The 19,846-nt window shown below is 42.0% G+C and overlaps 2 protein-coding genes across 6 annotated transcripts in view; one reads left to right on the plus strand and one right to left on the minus strand.

Moving 5' to 3' along the window:
• The first annotated feature begins 1,352 nt into the window (after positions 1-1,352).
• exosc8 (exosome component 8) lies at positions 1,353-19,066 on the plus strand. 2 transcript variants are annotated; one of them, XM_060909699.1, is made up of 11 exons: positions 1,353-1,410; positions 12,662-12,698; positions 12,839-12,902; positions 14,389-14,462; positions 14,537-14,582; positions 14,668-14,773; positions 15,480-15,525; positions 15,628-15,724; positions 15,806-15,926; positions 18,600-18,706; positions 18,841-19,066. In XM_060909699.1, the coding sequence occupies exons 1-11, from the start codon at positions 1,394-1,396 to the stop codon at positions 18,957-18,959; spliced, it is 834 nt and encodes a 277-aa protein (XP_060765682.1). In that variant the 5' UTR covers positions 1,353-1,393; the 3' UTR covers positions 18,960-19,066. The 2 variants fall into 2 exon arrangements, with proteins under 2 accessions (XP_060765682.1, XP_060765683.1); XM_060909700.1 differs by lacking the exon at positions 1,353-1,410 and adding an exon at positions 3,452-3,474.
• Positions 18,975-19,846, minus strand: part of supt20 (SPT20 homolog, SAGA complex component) — a 62,934-nt gene continuing 62,062 nt past the window's right edge. For all 4 annotated transcript variants that reach the window (XM_060909697.1, XM_060909696.1, XM_060909695.1 and 1 more), the window contains one exon: positions 18,975-19,788. In XM_060909697.1, the coding sequence (XP_060765680.1) occupies positions 19,682-19,788 (107 nt within the window). In that variant the 3' untranslated portion in view covers positions 18,975-19,681. The remainder of the gene's footprint in view (positions 19,789-19,846) is intronic.

Below are 19,846 nucleotides of genomic sequence, written 5' to 3' on the forward strand. Positions count from 1 at the left end.
TGAAATGTTTTATTTTATATTCCTCAGGGTAGTAAAACTCGCTTTCGCTGTGAACACTGTCATTATCGCTATCCATGATGTAAAATTAATGCTATTCTCCTGAGAAATGCGAAAATAAATGTTGATTAAAAAAAATTGCTACCATGTTTGTTGTTGTTGTGAATGAGCAAGTCGCCAGAGGTCCATCCGGGCTCCGTACCATAGGATACAGACCTGCTCGCCAGCCAATCAGAGCACAGGATTTGATGGAAACTGGACCGCGAAAAGAATAATATACATTTATTTTATATTTCACCTGTGAGTATTGATTATCACAGGTGAAATGTCCATCCACAACCTTTGACCTGACGATTTATACAGTTCACTGCTGCACACGCACTAGGCATTTTTCTTCTAATGTTTTTCACCTATAAATAACTTGTCCAATTTTGTGCAGCTTGCAGGAGTCTAAATGACAGTTCCGCTTCGCGATGGGAGTGCTAAGATGGCGGCTCACTGGCTTCACTCTGACGAGCCTACGGGCTCTCCAGATTTTATATAGACCTCAGTGACAGGAGGGAGGAGGGAGCTGCAGGTGTTTGACGGCTGCGCCACCTGCTGGCCCGGAAGTCCCACTGACGTAGTGTCGCCACTGCTGCTACCTTCTGAGTCGCAGCCCGGATTAATGTACAGTCACGGTGTATAAACAGCCTGCTTGTTTTCATCAGTGATTTTCCGAAATTTTCTTTGTTACAGACTCCATATGTAAATATTAATTTTAAAAATGCACTTTTTATTGAGTTTCGGCCAAAGGAGTAGCTGGGGAGAAATAACTTCCACAAGATACGAGACAATTTTGATTATTACTTTAGGCAGCGATTTGACTTTTGACGATACCCGTGAATCGGGTCATATGTGATATTCGCGAATATAATAAAGGACTATTTGAAAGCATCAGAGTTATCTTACTAGCCTATAAGTATAATGATTAACACAACGGTTTAAAACAATTATTTTGTCTGGACTTTATCTTTAATAATCGATTTATAATCAAGTATAATCTGCAATAATCGATTTATAAGCAATAACAGCTGATTTACGATTACTGCCTCAATTTAGCTTTATCTTTTCCGTTTACGTCGATGCGTAAATCCAAAACGTCCGATGATTATACCCCTACAGAAGACCTGTCAGTCTTGAGCATGCATTTTGTTGCTTTCGACACGTTTAATTCTACAAAAGTTTATTAATCGTACATTAATGAATTGAATTCAATGAGTTCCACGAGAGAGTTGCCCTTTTCAAAATGGCGGCTTTGTTGGCGTATCTGCATCACTGAGCGCTCAGTGGTCTGGATTTTTACGCGTCGCTTAATGACGTCACTGACCTTTTCCACGTGAGGTTTCTTTGCATCATGGCGGCTGGTTTCAAGTAAGTGCACAAGTGCGTTATGGCTGAGCTCTGCATGAGTAGATGGACAACGCAGACGTTTATTCGGCTTCGTTTAATGTTATCCGAGTTTTTAGATATAATTGGTGAGAATAGTGAAGCAAACTAGCCAGTTAGCAAACAAACAAACAAGTATGACGCAGTGACTGTCCGTGTGTTTTCTTCTAAACTGTGTTAGCAGTGAGATCAGATTATGTTCAGTCAGTTAGTGGAGATCGGATGTGTTTATATTGAAGTATTTGTGATTTTGTTTAGGGATTCTGGTGCAAACGTGTTTTATTACTGCGCAGTTCTCAGTTGGGCTTTACTAGTACAGTTACAGTGGCGTTTAATGAGAAGGAAAATATTCAGTAATTTCAAACATGAGGGATAATTTGATGCCTTTACTAGAGTATACTCGTAACTCGTAATTCATGACCACAGACAGCAAGGAACCAAAGCAACCGCCCCCTCAACTCGGAAATCCTACTCGGAGTGGAGTTTCTTCCGAGTTCAGCAACAAACCGACCGTTGCTAGGATGCGCGCGCAGCCTGGACTCAGAAACAATGGCGCTGCCCATAGACCGGCATTATGAGCTGTCAGATTATGCAAAACAATTGTCGTTACAAGATCGAGAATGCTACATAAATAAGTTAACTCTAACAAGTGGACTTCGCCTACCGGATCCGCATTTAATTAAAGAGTGGACGGACGATGTTAGTAAGTTACGCATATGATTATGTGCGGGCATGTACAGAACGTGTTTTACACTGAAATTGATAAACTTCTGTGCTCTGAAGTAAAAAATCTTACCAAGTCAAGGTCAGAAGGTTGCTATGTATGAAGCCTGGGTGATATACAACAAGCTGGAAGGCTACGTTTTGACTAGCCTAGCTAACGCGACTTCAAAGCTCTACGAGCATTTGGTCTGGCCAAGCTATTAAGCCCAACCGTTTCCCAGAGCCCGTGGTTGACCCGCCTCCCTGAAATGCCAGTTTGCTACTGGTCGAACCCAGAAAAGGCTGTGACGAAGCTTAAACCAATCACATCACTCTTTCCTCTGACGTATGTGACGCGACGGGGCTAACTGGTAGATTAAACTCTTACCGAAGCCGGTCGGGAGCAAGGCGAAAACGTCCTTCCTTTCAATAAATACCTCCAGGGCTGCTCTTTGCTCCGTTTTCAATGAGAACTTCCCGTTGAATGCTTTCAATACAGCATCTACCGCTGTGTTAAAGGCTTGCCGCTGCTCCATGTTCGTGATGTGAATGAAGCGCTTCCGGCATAGATTCTGTAAACAATCTATGGCTTCCGGTCGCAGTTCTACTACGTCACTGCCTTGAACACGCCTCTACCCAGGGCCGTTGGAGATGCTCAAAGTTGATTGGTTCCCGATTTTTCGGGAGCTTGGAAATGCTGTAGATAGCCTGCCTGGCCAGATTAAGGCCAATTTATACTGACAACCCAGTCCTCGCAGATAGCGTAGCAGACAGTGTCTGCGTAGCCCCCCCACCTTCGCAGACGCTCTGCGTGCACCTCCCAAAAATTGTGACCACCGCAGAAGCCTCGCATACAGCGCCGCAGACAAGAAGGCTCTGATTGGTCCACTCTACATCCGCTGTACACGCACTTCCGCTTCCCTACTTTCCCAGTTTGGTTTGTTTTCACGACCGGCATTTTTAAAAACACGAGCGAAGATGGAGCAGCATGAAGAGCGGTTGATTGAGGAAGTACGTACATCTATACGACTCCAGTTCTAGTCATTATAAAAAAAAAAGTTCTAGTCATTATAAGTAACCGGAGGATAAACACTCCACTAACCACACCCACCAACTACTCCTAGCGACTTCGCGCCCCCTTGCGTTGTGCCGGTGAATAACATCGCGCACGCCCATTACTCCCCGCTCAACGATAAATTACAACTGTCTGCGAAAAGCTATCTGCGAAAACCTTGTCGCAAGAGCATGCAGAGGCCTTAAGCTTGGAACAGGCCCTCGTGTTGCATCACGCTTAGGATGGGCGGGCCCAGGCTACGTTTTGACAGTCAATTGCACATGTATGGCAGGGTAAGTAATCTCCTACAAACAAAATTGCATGCAAAGCTAAGTTAACATGCTAACAGTATTCATTACATTGTGTAAATATGATCCAGCTAATCAGACAAACGTTACCAAAGTATTTTGCTACATCAATAAACGAAGACTAGAAAGAATAAAAAAGAAAGATTTAATAAATAGCCTGATCTTACCTGTGATGAAGTGGGTGCTGCAAACCCGCGCATTTTTGATAGTGCTTTCATCCCAGGTTACACGTTTGATGGCTTGTAGCCATAGACGTCGGCGAGTTTTTTTTTTTTGGAATGGGTGAGATCCTGCTGGAATTCTGTACATTTTAACCCCATCACTGCTACGATTCTGACACCCGACAACACAACAACTAGGCATTTCTTCCAAATATTTCTTCTTGTCTCTACCGTCGCCAAAAGTCAGTCTGACCGTCGCTGAGTCTTTTTTGAGTCCAGGCTGCGTGAGCAGTTTCCTCTTGCGTATGAATGACGTTTACTGCGAAGGGGTCTATACATCAGGAGTAGAAAGAAAGCACAACTTTATTCATCACACACTTGCGAAATTCCTCTCTGCATTTAATCCATCTGAAGCAGTGAACACACACACATACCCAGAGCAGTGGGCAGCCATGCTAACAGCACCCAGGGAGCAGCTGGGAATTAGGTGCCTCGCTCAAGGGCACCTCAGCCCAAGGGTGTCTCATATTAACCTAAAGCATGTCTTTGGACTGTGGGGGAAACCGGAGCACCTGGAGGAAACCCACACAGACACAGGGAGAACATGCAAACTCCACACAGAAAGGCCTCTGCCGGCTGCTGGGCTCGAACCCAGAACCTTCTTGCTGTGAGGCGACCGTGCTAACCACTGCACCACCGTGCCGCCCACGAGTAAACAAAGTAGGACCTGGAATTAGTGATACTGTATATGCAAGTGTTTGCTTTATAGCTTCCCACTTCTGAAGTTAACCTACTGCAGCATAACAGTCAGGTTTTGCAGTTGGCTCCTAAAAACAAAAGCGCTTCTTTTATCACTCAGCAACTTGCACTGAATGTCATTTTAATGAGAAACTCGGTGTAGAAATGGAAGAGACAAGAACTGGAAAGTTCCAGAAAGAGCTGAGAGACACTAAAGTGCTGCTGCATCATTTAAGTAAGGATGAAGTGATGCTGCATTTGAATTATCTCACAATTGGCCATTTTTCAAGCTGTGCATTCGAGCTACGGAGTGGAGAGGGGGAATAAATGGGTCTGTCCCTGTTCCATCCTACCTTTAATCATTTAAAGGGACCAATTTAATCATGTTGTCTGTCACCCAAATGAGGATGGGTTCCCTTTTGAGTCTGGTTCCTCTCAAGGTTTCTTCCTCATATTGTCTGATGGAGTTTTTCCTTGCCACTGTCGCCACAGGCTTACTCATTGGGGATAGATCTCATCTCATTATCTCTAGCCGCTTTATCCTGTTCTACAGGGTCGCAGGCAAGCTGGAGCCTATCCCAGCTGACTACGGGCGAAAGGCGGGGTACACCCTGGACAAGTCGCCAGGTCATCACAGGGCTGACACATAGACACAGACAACCATTCACACACTCATTCACACCTACGGGCAATTTAGAGTCACCAGTTAACCTAACCTGCATGTCTTTGGACTGTGGGAGAAACCGGAGCACCCGGAGGAAACCCACGGGGAGAACATGCAAACTCCGCACAGAAAGGCCCTCGCCGGCCGCGAACCCGGACCTTCTTGCTGTGAGGCGACAGCGCTAACCACTACACCACCGTGCCGCCCTTGGGGATAGATGAGGGATAAAATTAGCTTATGTTTAAAGTCATTCAAATTCTGTAAAGCTGTTTTGCAGCAATGTCTATTGTTAAAAGTGCTATAGAAATAAACTTGACTACCTGACCATCACATCTAGATGTGGTTCTTCCCCAAACTGCTGCTACAAAGTTGGAAGCACACAGTAATATAGGATGTCTTTGTATGTTGTAGAATTACGATTTCACTTCACAGGAACTAAGAGGCCCAAACGTGTTCCAGCATGACAGGGAGGTTCATGAAGACACGGAAGTGTCCTGCACAGATCCCTGCCCTCACCTCAGTCAGCGGTCGCAAAAGTAGCCGGTCATCGGCGGCAAATCGCCGGCTATGGCTTGTTATGCCGCCGGCTATTGTCAGTCGAGTCGCAAAATTTAATATTAAATATTTCTGACAGCAAAAAAAGTTGTGAACGTAAATTACATCCACTATGTCATGTATGTCCGTTGCCGCGTCAACTGTGTTTACATCCTCGACACGAGTGCAGCCATTACTGCCCTGTGTTGCCGCCTGTGTTGCCAGATTGCGCGTTTTCCCGCCCAATTTGGGTGGTTTTAAGTGCATTTTGGCGGGTTTTGAACATATTTTGGGCTGGAAAACGTCAGCAGTATCTGGCAACATATTTTTTTACTTAATACAAGAAATTAATGGATGCCAACGTTTTTGCCAAAATGGTATTTTATTTTCCATTGTTTAGGCAGCTTCAGCATCATACTGTGAGATCCTGTTCAAATTGTTTTTTCTTCTATGAAGCCTGAGCCATTTATTTTATTAGTTTATAATTATTGTTTAATTTAGTCTTCAGGAGAGACTGCCTGCACACAGCACTAGTATTAATAGTTTTTTTTTCTTACATGAAAGCTGAGGCATTTATATTATATTTTAAGGTAACTTCATGTTGTGCTGTGAGGTTCTCTGCACTTTAACTTTTGAACAAACAGGTGCATTTGGATAAGTAAAGCCTATTTTTCTGCATTTTTGTAGTCCTGATAATCTTTAATATTGGTAAAGTTGTTTATAGGACCATTTCTCAGTGTCTGTTTTTTTTAATCAATAGTTTTTCAGTAATAACTTAATATTTAACATATCACTCAATTTTAAACAACCCCCGCCTCCCCCATAGTCTCCAAAATTTCTGTGGGAAACACTGGCGTGCGTAACAACGCTAATCAAGCTTAAGCTAGACGACCCGCCTCAAATACCCGTCCCGGGTAAATGTTATCCCAATTTTAGATGGCCTGTTCCAAACCATCCCGCCCCATGAAAAATTCGTACTTGCATATCTATCTGCCTGCCTGCCCGCCCGCCCGCACGCTTTGTGTGCATTTTGCGCCCTGCTATTCTCCCAAACTTTGAAGCCCCTGCTCAGTGCTGTAGTCGAGTCACTTAACCTCGAGTCCCCAGTGTTCAAGTCCAAGTCATTTAAAAAAATGGAGTCTGAGAACAAGACTCCAACCGCACCATTTGATGGTGGCTCTTTTAGCGCCATTAACATTAGTTTGTTCCTGAACATGACGTATGAACAGGTGAATGTGCTTCTCTTTGTCAGGGAATGTGAAGTATTCTGTCAGAGATGGCTGGGAGACAGATGTAAGTGCAGAAGGTGTTTTTATTAATACAAGTGAAGACAGGTAAGCAATTCAGAACGGCAGGCAAAAATCGTAAAACAGGCAATAGGTCGCATGAGGCACGAACAGACTATCGTAGACTTGGCAGAATCAAAGATGAGAAACAGGAAATCAGGAAACCCGTCCATTATCTGTAGCGGCTTATCCTGTTCGACAGGGTCACAGGCAAGCTGGAGCTGACTATGGGCGAAAGGCAGGGTACACCCTGGACAAGTCACTAGGTTATCGCAGGGCTGACACAGAGAGACAATCATTCATTCACACCTACAGTCAATTTAGAGTCACCAATTAATCTAACCTGCATGTCTTTGGACTGTGGGGGGGAAACCTATGCAGACACGGGGAGAACATGCAAACTCCACACAGAAAGGCCCTTGCCTCGCCAGAACCTTCTTGCTGTGAGGCGACAGTGCTAACCACTTCACCACCATGCTGCCCCGGATCAGGAACCCAAACGAGGAAATGAGGCTCAGTAACGTGTCAGCAAAGCAAGTTAATACTTCGCAAAGTAAATCAGGGTTCCCCATGGGTTCTGAAAAATATTCACTTTTTTTCCCTTGAAAAATCAGGTCAAAGAAATATTCTTCACTTTGTCTGCATTTTCTTTTCTTAGTTACTGACTTATCAAAGTGGATTGGTTTATACCTAGCCTGGGAAATCCCATGCTGCTTTGCACAATCGTTCCGATCTGAAAAGACAGCATGGAAACTATGGTCTAAAGGCTCGCCTGAGTTAGGGAGCCAATCAGAGAGTGGGGAGGGGTGGAAAGACGGTGACGCGTCATACTCGACAAACGGAAGCTTGTAGTTTATTTGGGACTGTTTACGGATCACATTTAACAAGGCGGCGAACGATACGAACCAAACTTTCGATCAAGCTTTAGACACTGTTCTGAATAGTTTAGAGCGAAAGTTTGTTTTAAAAAAAGAACAGCGTTTGGCGTTAGTCTTTCTTCGCCTCTTCGTCTTCTTCGTCGCTCTAACTATGTCACCGGGTACAACTACCATGATTGGCCATGGGCTACGTATACGCCAAATGATAGATATTCGCAACGTCCAATAAATGGCCGTTGACAATCGTAAACCACACCTCCCCTACGAGAAATTCAATAGGCGGATTCCAGACCATATTTCACTTGTGATATGGTCTGGTGTTAACCAGACTAATTTATACCAGTCAAACTGTCACAATTCAAATACTTATCCAGATACACGCCTCTCCGTTACATATAAAACTTGGGCTCCGCTCCAGCCTCTGATAAGAGAGACTTGATTTGGGATGCCCTGTGCACCATCAAGCTAAAATAAACCTCTTTAGTTTGAGCTTATTCCAGCAGGGAATTATTCAAAAGGGATATTAGGACTCCCCTTACCTTTTACTTCAACACAAAACTTGATTTCCAATTGAACAGAGTCAAGAAGAATCTTGGAACAACCAACAGTGAAGGAACCTGAATTTGCCGTCGATTTACAAACCGAACACAGAATGACGCCGCGGAAACTCAACACACCTCGCAGCCCGAAACATAGAGCCCTTCTGACAGCACTTTCACTTTGGCACTTTTTTTTATTATTATAAATTACACCGACTCTTGTATTACTGACACTGTCCGATGTGCTCTTGGACGGTTGGGACTCTGTCTCCCCTGTGGCTGTTTCGGCGCTTAAATAATCTTCAGTGCTTGAAGAAGCTAAAAAAAACTTCACCAGTTTAGACTGCACCATTGTTCGGCTCAAGCAGAGATTGTTACGTCACCGCACCAGGCTGATTAAGGCTGGGCATACACTGTGCGATTTTTGGCCCGATTTTGACACGATTTTCACTCGTGCGACTATTTTGGAGATCGGGTCGATTTTTGGCTCAATCGTGCGTCTCGGATCGTGTAGTATACATGGGGTAACGACAAGCGATTAACACCTCACGACCTCCTCCCGATCAATCAGATGAAAATCAAACATGTTTGAAATCCTGGTCGCCCATCGTGAGACTATCGCACTGCTGAAGCAGTGTCACGAGCCGATTTACCTCAACCTGTCACACTAGAGATGGGATTTATGGCTCTTTGATGGGATCCGCATCTTTGTGATCCGTTCTTTGAAAAGAGCCGTTCAAAAGACTGGCTCATTTGGCTCTTTTTTTAAAATATTTATTCAGTTTTAAGAAGACAGCGTCTAAAGAAGCCAGATCCCTCTGCTTAGACAGTGGCATCAATATTTCTGGACATACCTTTTATAGAAAGCAACCTAGACTTACATTATTGTAACCCCTAAACGCTCATAAATAACCATTAAAAAACAATGAGGGCTTCAATGAATGTCCATGCAGAATGGCTTTTCTGTAAAAAAAAAAAAAAAAGAACCCACTCAAGAACATAGTTATCAAGAACGCAAGAATATTTTATAGAAAAACACTTGTTTTACAAAAATATTTAAGTCTGAGATACAAAATAGATAGAACTAGACAGATAAATAAATAAAATACACAAAAATAGAACAAACAAAATGAACGTCCGTGCAAAGTAGTTTTCCCACAATATTATCATTAATATCACACAACAACATTATAAACTATCTGAAACACAGTACAGAAAAAGAACGACAGAAAGAACGGCTCCCCCAGCTCGAGACTCGGTTCTCATCGTTCATGCCTAGGAGCCGTTCAAAAGAATCGGTTCGTTCGCGAACGTCACAACACTACGTTGCAGTTCCGGATACAAGAATCTGGAAGTATGGAAGTACAGTGTGAGCAGTCAGATCGCATCCGAGCATCGGATCGTATAGTGTGAGAACAGGAATCGTAAGCTGCGTGCTGTTTACCCCTGCGATTCATTCGTACAGTGTGAGCAGCAGCTAAATACCGCGATTGAAAAAATCGCAGTGTATGCCCAGATGCACTGCGATTGGTCAAAAATTTGGGCTCGTGTGGTCATTAAGTGTAGTGACCAATAAAAATCGACAAGCACGTGCTCATTGTTGATACTCTGGCTTCCCGCTGTCTCTTCACTGGGGTTGGATTTCAGCAAACTGAGGTGGGGTTTACATTAGACCGTATCAGCGGATCATCAGATTAACGTTTTTAAAACGATTAGTGTGCACACAGCAACACCAATACACGGATACGCTCGGCTCCGCAGGCATCCTGCGCTCCAAATCACTCCGCCCTGAACAGCGAGTGCCCTCTGGAGGGTGCGCACTCCGGCCCTGCCCAGCTCACAGAGCGCGCGAGTGAAGTGCACAAGCAGTGATTCGGGACTGAGCCGCTGTGTGTGTGATCCCAGCGCATATCACTTACCACTTGCAAGTGGAAGGATGGCAAGCCTAAAGACAATCATAACTACACAATGGGCAGTATTTGCATCAGTATTTGCAGTATTTTCATACTTTTATACTCTTTAATGAAAGGTGATACAAGGCGGAAGTCCGCGCCGTTTTTCAGCAGTTGCGTCACATGACCAACGCCAGCGAATCAGGAAGGTGGATGTCACAGTGACATTGTCCAATGACGATGCCAGCTAGAGCTCAGCACAGCGTATCCGCGTATTCTCAATGTTTACACAGCACCGGACCAGACACGATCTAGATTGAATACGTGGACGCTGGCGGATTCCCGTTTCCCGGCGTTTCCAGGCGTTTTAATGTAAACGGACAGTGCATCCGCGAAGAAAACGAGACAGATACGGTCTAATGTAAACTTGGCCTGAGGGATTTCTATAAAAGATGACTTAGGATAAATACGACAAATACATTAGTCACTGTGACGACTGCTAGTAATTTTCTCTTCGTCACTGATGGATTATGTTCGTCAATGGCGAGCGCCAGTGGGAGCCCTGGTAAGCGCGTTTACACAGTTTGTATACAGGCGCGATGATTGCGCCTTATTCCTGTACAGGTGCGAGTCGTTTACGGCGCGCACACGCCAAGGTACGCGGATATGACACTGTTGCATGAAATTAGTACAAAACGTAATGTAGATATAAATATCTTATGCCAAATTATTATGGCATGTTACAAAAAATAGGTACCCTTTAGGTACATGTGGCTACTGCTTATAAATAAAATGGTTTTCTGATCCCATGTCCATACAGTATAACACATACATGTTATCAGTTCTACTCGCCTCATCTCTTACAGGCATCACCGAGCTGTGAGCAGCATCAGGGTGTGTAGTGTTTTAGTTATCAATTTTGTTTACTGTGTTTTGTTCAAAATACAGTGCTGTGAACTCTATTTTCAAAATAGTAGGAAAGTGCTTGTTCACAAATTGTCTTAGAAGCATTGTTTAGTACTAATGAGCATATTTTTTTTTCACAAATGTAGTGTAGACTCTAAAAAATTAAAGTGAATAGCAGAAGTTTGACCAATTATACTTTTAACAACAGTATAAAAACAATTCTGGTGGTATACTAATAACTATGTGCTGAATTTTAGTATAACGGTATATCAGATGTTTGTGAAACAACAGTAGCAATAATAAGAGAGGATCCTATACTATGCAGTGGTATCTAGTTACTTGCTCTTATTTTGTTTCTGAAGTTTATCTAGAAGTAGAACGGGTAATCGAACTTGATAAGTGCTGATTGGTTATGAAGTTTCGCTATTGTGGGGTTTTTTTTAAAGATTTTTTTGGGGGGCTTTTTCCACCTTTATTGGATAGGACAGTGTAGAGACAGGAAATGAGCGGGAGAGAGACGGGGAGGGATCGGGAAATGACCTCGGGTCGGAATCGAACCCGGGTCCCCGGATTTATGGTATGGCGCCTGAGCCACAGCACCCCGAAGTTTCGCTATTGTTACACTCATTTTTACATTCTTACAACACGATGACACAGTGCCACTCATTCTTGTGTACCTCCTTTGATAACATGAGATCAACTGTTCGTATTGCGAGATCACGATTCGCCATGTTGGTGATTGTAATGCTTACACGCAGTGCACTATTGTTACACTCATTCTTACAACACTATGACATAGTGGCTACTGCCTCACTTCAGCTCTATGAGGCAGTAGCCACAAAAATAAAGAAAAAATCCGTCCTCGTCTCCAATTTACAAGTCCAGGTTCAAATCCAAGTCATCAGTGCTCAAGTCACAAGTTGGATTCGAGTACTACAACCCCACTCAACACCTTTAGGATGAACTGGAACATCAACTGTACCCCTAGCTTCACTAATTCTCTAGTGGCTGAGTGAGTACAAATCCCCAGTGCCATGCCCCAAAATCTAATACAAAACCTTCCCAGAAGAGTAGAGGATATTATAATGCCAAAGGGGGACTAAATCTGGAACGGGATATCTGACAAGCATGCGTAGATGTCCACATACTTTTGACCATATAGTGTGGCTGTGATGAGTGATGTATTTTTCCCTCCTCAAAGCAGCAAACTGTATGTTACAGATTTAACAAGCTCATATGTCTGTCATGTTGGTCGGTCTGAAGTAAATACTTATATACAGCATCATTCACTGAAAATTAACAAGTGCTACTTTGATCATTGTTGATGCTCCGTGCAGCCATGTTGATTTGATATCACGTGCTGAACTCCATCCTGAGTTCTTGAGCAGGAATTCTGAGTTGAGGGGGCGTTTTCTTTGTTTTTTTTTTTCTTGGTTGGAGTTCAGCATAGTCGAATGCAGTTTAGTTCCTCCCCGACCAGGGTGAAAATAGATCCTGTCATTGAAAGACATTGAAACAAAAAAATAAACTCAGAATTTCATCATGAAGTAAATCTGTCGCATATTGTTTTCTAGAACAGCAGAGCCACTGGAGTACCACAGAAGCTTTTTGGTACGTGCCATAGCTCAGGCCTAGCCAGTGCATGTTTTGTACATTTGAATCATACAGCAGAAAGTGTCTAATTATTTCACAATGCTCCAGTTCACTGATGTACTGTATAACGTGGTCTCCCTCAATGCACTTCTACACAGAAAGAAAACTGCCGGCCAGATGGGAGAGAGCTGGGAGAGTTCAGACCTACAACACTGAACACTGGTGAGCAGTAAAGACGTGCTTTCTAGAGGACACATTGTTTCGACTGTAAATCCTCTGCAGTGTAGCTTGATGATCATCAGCAACTACATAAACTACAATGAATTAAACAAGTCGTACATTTTATCACTCCTCTTTTGCAGTATTTGAGGAATTGGATTGGATTCTCTTTTTGTGCACGCTGACGTCTTTGTGCTAGTAAAGATCTCACCTCTCAGTGTATCTGTATTTTCAGGCTTTTTACCACGTTTCCATTGCTCAGTGCTTATAATTTGGGATTGTACATGATAATGCAAGTAAAAAAGAGACAGGAAACAATATACAAGAACATGACACTATGACTGAATAACATATGAACAAATTAGATATATTTAATAAATAATAAATTGGTATTTGTAAAGAAAAATTGACACAAAACATAGGCTAAAATGAAGATGAATAATTTGAAAATGAGTGATTTTAGCTGCTATGCCTCAGGCTATGGTCACGCTACAGCTCGTGAGGCTTTGCGATGGGTTATCGATGAAAATGAGGCAATGCATGGCGATGTACGGATGAGCGAAAAGTTGTGGTCACACAGCAGGTGAACACTTTACTGTCACACCTTTGCGTGCACGAGCCTGGTGCATCTCAAGCGGCCACACTCGCTCACAGTGCGCGCTGTGCATGCTCGTGGGACCCACTCATTATGACAAACACCTGCTGCTGATTCGAGCGCAATCAGCACGCGCATATACAGTAAGGGCACTGTTTTCACGGAGACTTTGTGAAGTATTATCATCACTGTCACGTTTGTTTCTAGCCATGTTTATGACTGGTGAAATACTCTGCTTTCTTTTTTTGAGACGAATGCATCAAGAGGCTCAACGAAGGTTCCCTGAGCTTCGGGAAATAATCCCAAACCCCTCTGCAAGTATTCGCCACTTAGTGTGCCGATTGAAAACATTGGCACCAAATTTCAATGCACGCGTTTGAAATTTTCCGCAATGTTTTTGGCCACTCACGAGGCAGAGACGCACCAAAAAACACGAAGCTCTGAGAAAATTCACTGTGCATTGTATGACTGGTGGCAATTCTACCAATTTTTCATCGCCAGGTATTCGCAAACCCATCATAAGCTGTAGTGTGACCAGAACCTGAAAGGTTAATTTCTGTTGGTGCTGCTGTTTTATAGAACATACTTATGTTTTAGTTAAAAAAATAAAAATAAAACAGATATGTACCTGCCCATTGCTGCTTTTTATGGTAAGGTTGAAAATGGCAGCCTGTTCTGGTATAAGATCATATAATAGTATCCCCAGACAGACGAAGGGATGGAGATGTGTGTGTGTGTGTGTGTATGTGTATATATATATAAATTTTTTCCAGTTTGTCCCTTTAACATCCATCTGTGTTACACTAACACCTATAAGAAATTTATAGATTTTTTTTTTTTAAACCACTGACTTCTTACAAATTTGTAAAACAGCGTCTCTTGTCTTTCTCACAGGTTCTATAAGCACAGCGGATGGTTCAGCATTGGTGAAGATTGGAAATACCACCGTCATCTGTGGCGTAAAAGCAGTAAGCAGTATTCTGTAGTTGAAATCCGACTGATAGACTAAATCTCCATAAAACTCCATATGTTTTTCATACAGGAACTGGCTACACCCACTGCTGATGCTCCTGATAAGGGATATATTGGTAAGCGTGAGTATGTCGTTATCACAGGGACATTTTTGCTTTTGTCTTGCTGATTAAAATTTCAAGTTGGCTGTTTGTGCTGCAGTTCCAAATGTGGATCTGCCGCCTCTGTGCTCGTCCAGATTTCGGCCCGGTCCCCCTGGAGAACAGGCTCAGGTGGCCAGCCAGTTCATCGCCGACGTCATCGATGAGTGAGAAGAATTAGCTCACATTAGTAGAGCGGTTTGAGGCTTTGTATAAAGAAATTAAGTGTAAAATGCAGACAGAAGGAGTTCAACATTTTGAAAAGCTGTGGAAGAATAAGTGTATTGATAATGAGAAGGTGTTTGTCAGTCTTGGTTTCTGTCTGCACTGTAGAGAAGCAGCACTTTGCCAATAACTGAAAAGAGGATAAAACCCTGGGGTGGAATTTATAAAAAAAAAACAAAACACACACACACACCTAAGAAAGATTTCCGAAACCTCCATACACAGGAAAAGGTATTCCTAAATCTTTCCTACCTGTGGCCTCTTTATTAATAACAAATCGGTATGTGTATATAACAAGTGTATCAACTTCGATTCAAGGTATCCTCACGTGGCAGAACACAAGCATAGGAGTAAACGGGAGGGTGGGGGCTGTGATTCGGTTTCCGGCGATTTTCCTACCAATAATTTTAATTTAAGTTAAAATCTGTTCGTACAGATGTTTTATAAATGAGGTCATGGGTATTTCTGAGCCATACTGCCATTCTTTAACAGAATTATATCTTTGCATGGTGAGTTCGATATGATAGTAAGCCCTGCAACTGTTAGCACAGTGATGGTTTGTTTAGACTGTGCATGTTCACAATTTTGTATTTGACATAGCACTTTTTTTTAAAGTGAAATTATCTAATTGAATGTATGTAATTGCAGCTCTAACATTATAAAGAAAGAAGATTTGTGCATTGAAAAGGCAAAGGTAGGAGGAAAAAAAATCATTCTAAAATGTACTTCATTTGCAAAAAAAAAAAACCAACAACTTGGACTTAACCATCAAGAACTGAATGTGTCTACATTCCAGTTGTGCTGGGTCCTGTACTGTGATATCATGTGTTTAGACTATGATGGAAATTTACTCGATGCCTGCGTCATAACCTTACTGGCAGCATTAAAGAATGGTAAGCAGTGCTTAGAATATTATACCTCTGTTTATTAAACTTGTAAGGAAAATATGTAACTTTTTTTAATCTGGTTTCCAGCACAACTTCCTAAAGTCACAATTAACAAAGAGACAGATTTAGCTGAGGTTGATATGCAGCACAAGCGACGTCTGCAGGTCAACAAGCACCCCATTGCCTCATCGTTTGCAGTATTTGATGAGTAAGTCGAACAATACAGTCTTTAGTGTATATAATAAAACTAATTGGCCTTGCTCTTTGAGAAGGGACTGCATGTGTATTTTAACTGTTCCTATTGTTTCTTATACTTTGGAATCCTACTTACCTCTTAGACCTAAAGTTCAGTATTGTATATTGGGTTTGCACAACTTAAAAAAAACCAAAACACTAGATTACATGTTAATCAAAAAGTGGCTGACACTTCCATAATTAAAGCAAAATCTGTTTCAGGGCATCACTATTGTTAGGTTATTTTATTAGTGCTGATAACAGCAAAGACCATCTGTCTCTTTAGTTAGCAGCCATACACAGGCTATAAAGATTGTAAGCCATAAGCTATGAATTACAGATCCAGTTTCAATGCTTCTTCTTTAGACTATACTGTTAAGAATGAAAATAAATAAATCTGTATATCCAATAACACTACTTAAGGATGTGTGGAAGATCTGGCAGCAGACGTGACTTGGCTTAAATCATTGCCTCTGGATTGGTCAGAATTCCTTCTGGATCAGGCAGGAGTGGGATTTTACAAAAAGGGGGGACTTTTACACTTCATATATAGTGATCTGAAAGTGATAAGGTTCATTAAAGCTAAAGGGGGCAAAAAAAAAAAAAGGGTCACTTCATAGCATTGCTTCCACAGTGTACAGCTGAATTAGCATTTAGTCTGCTTTCATCACTACTTTTTTCCCCCAGCTCACAACTGCACCTAGCGAATGTGTTCGTCGGCTAGTCTGTGCAACACATGCTGTATAAGCAGCAACTGATTTTAAGAATGTTAGGTCCATAAGTATTTTGCACCTCTACACGACCACAGTAGATTTGAAATGAAGCAACCCAGATGTGATTGAAGTGTAGACTTTCAGCTTTACAGGGAGACTGTCTTTCAGATTTTTTCAAGTGTAGGTCATAAGATTTTTTACCTGACACCCAGTTATTTTTGTTTAGTGGACCAAAAGCTACTGAATTCAAATCACAGACTTCCAATTTTTCGTTTTTTTTAATAGAACAATTAATGAATTTAGGGCCACGTGGTCCTAAATTCTCCACTATTTTTTCCTGCTTCAACATGACCCAATTCAAGATACATCATCATGCATCACACGTGGTGGGCTTTCCCCGTTCACACAAGGCATTGTGGGATACAAATTTGAAATGGAGAAAAATGGAGGACGCAAGTGTGTGAAGGAAACATCAAAGATGGACTACAGTAACCGAAAGTGAGAAGAAAAGACGTTATGTTGCAAAGGAAAGGAAACGCAGAACCAAACTAAATAAGTGTTGCCAGGCAAAACAAACCTGGCCCGGTAGCACTTATGATGAATATAAAGGAAGATATCGTGGGGAAAAAAAAAAATAGGTACCCTATGGGTACATGTAGCTACTGCTTATAAATAAAATTCTGATACCATATCCATACAGTAAATCTAGCGCATATGCATATTTTTAGTCTGAGTCAGTAGCCACAAAAATGAAGCGTAATCCAAAAATGAACAATTTAAAAATCACAGAAGTAAAATATACCAAGTGTCTGTACTTTTATATTATTTCTACTCTTACCTCTTACAGTTTTCGTAACTGAAACCTCTGAACCGAGGCTGACATACACACGCTGTCACCTTGACCCAAACTCTTATTTCTGGGAAATGGCCCGGCATTAGAGCTCAGTGGAACACACTTTCCCTCTGTAATAAGCATAAACATGTCTGAAAGCGATTTCTTTAGCAGTTCATTTATTTCGTATGGTGAACCGAATTGTATACACTCACCGGCCATTTTAATCAGAACACATGTATGTGCATGCGCAGTGCGCGATCGTTACACTCTTACAGCACGATGACGTAGTGACTACAGCCTATATATGAGGCAGTAGACACAAAAATTACCTTGATCGGATGACCCTCAAAATGGAGGTTTTGAGACCAATGCCCATCTATCCTGAAAGTTTCATTAAGGTTGATCCAGCCGTCTTCCCATAATATCGTTTACAAAAAAAAAAAGCCATCTGAAAACAATCTCACCCCCCTGGTGGACTCTGTAGCAGGCGAGGTAAAAATATCAGCTGTTCATTTAGCGACAGAATTATGTAACTGTCAGTGCATGGTCAAGGCAAACCTGTAGATGGCAGTAATGCAACACTGTGGATGCCAGCTGCCGTAAAACCCAAAAGAAGAAGGTGGTAAACCTGTGTATGAGCACATGGACTTCCTCTATCAACGCGAAGCGAGTGATTTTATGCACGTTATTTGTTCAGGAATCCCCTCAAATTAAATAACTTCCCAGCCACAGAATAGCCTGATATTTTGTGAGATATTACAGAAAACAAAATCACAATGACCAAATTTCAGAAGGAACGAAATTTCACCGATGTTATGAAATCAAAAGGCCGTCCAGCTTTAATTCAAGGTGTTTAAGAAATGAAACATTAACTGTTTAGGACTTGCAGCCATTTTTACATAGTTCCTCCAAGTTTCATTTCAAATCCATTGTGGTGGTGTACAAAGGCAAAATTACAAAAATTAACGCTGTCTAAATACTTATGGACCTGACTGTAAGAGGGACAAGGATTAATTTCCCTAGTCATACAAGAAACTGCAGAACTGTTCTCTGTTTGATACATGTACTGTATAGGACGTGTTGTCTTTTCTCTGTGCAGTGAAGTGATTATTGTGGACCCAACAACCGAAGAGGAAAGTCTGGCTACAGCATTAATAACCGCAGTCACAGATGAGGACGATCGGCTCTGTGCTTTCCACAAACCAGGTTCATGTTCTGCAGTACATTTCTGCCATAGTAAACCATTTCTTCACTGATTTTAAATAGAATTGGAAACATAGTAAACCTTTAAGTTAAGATAGACTCCACCTCATGACTTTTTTTTTTCCCCCCCCACCCAGGGGGCAGTTCTTTATCAGCAGAGAAGCTGCAGGACTGCATAAATCGAGCTGTGACCCGAAATCGAGAGATCAACAAACTCATCGACAAAGTCACTGAAAGCATAAGCTCATCAAAATAATTACAAGGAGACAAGTTTCTTATTTAAAAGTTGTATTTTTTTCCACTGTTAATATATATTTTCTTTTTTTATAACAATAAAACTGCTGACAAAGACCATTTACAAAACTTCTGCCTCAGTGTTCAGAAATGTCTTTCCACACCCCTGATCCTGAATTTCCACCCATAAGAATATACATAAACTGCAGCTTCAGTAAAACAAAATGTCATTTTAAAATGTGCTGTAGAAAAACTGCACACATAATTGCATGTTGGGAGAACAAGGCCCATCACTCAAAGGCCCAGCTCCATGTCCAGCTGCAGAAAAGTTTTTCACAAAACTAAATGACCAGCAGGAGTTTTTCAGGCACATCTCTATGATTCTCTTCACAATGAGCCAAAAGGCTCCCATAGAAAAGGATGATGGCAAGGAGAGAAATTAAGAGCATGCAATGAAGAATTCTCAAAGAATTCTCATTTAATATATTTCTTTAAAAAAAAATGACCTTCAATAAATGTCCCAAGCTCTAAAAATCCTCATTCAAAAAATAGGTTGGATTAGTGGATATGTTACATCCTTAGCTACAAACGCAAGGGGGGGGGGGTTAAAAAAAAAATTTATTGGTTGTCACAGTCAGGGCAAAGAAAAAAATAAGCTGACCAAGCACAGTGTATTCCTCATGATGTGCAGGCGAGGTCAGGGGTCATGATTTGGGGAGAGGCTGGGGCATGCTGCGTTTCCTCTTACTTCTTGGTTGATTGGCGGAATGTTGCCGTGGCAGTGCTGCCTGAGGCCCCGCCCCCGCTGCCATAGCCATTTGCTGCTGCATTTGGTGTTGCAAGAATTGCAACTGTACATAAAGGGGGGGAACAAAAACATTGAGTGTGTGTGTGTATGAATGACGCTAC

The sequence above is a fragment of the Neoarius graeffei genome, chromosome 25 (assembly GCF_027579695.1).
Source record: "Neoarius graeffei isolate fNeoGra1 chromosome 25, fNeoGra1.pri, whole genome shotgun sequence".
Taxonomy (NCBI): domain Eukaryota; kingdom Metazoa; phylum Chordata; class Actinopteri; order Siluriformes; family Ariidae; genus Neoarius; species Neoarius graeffei.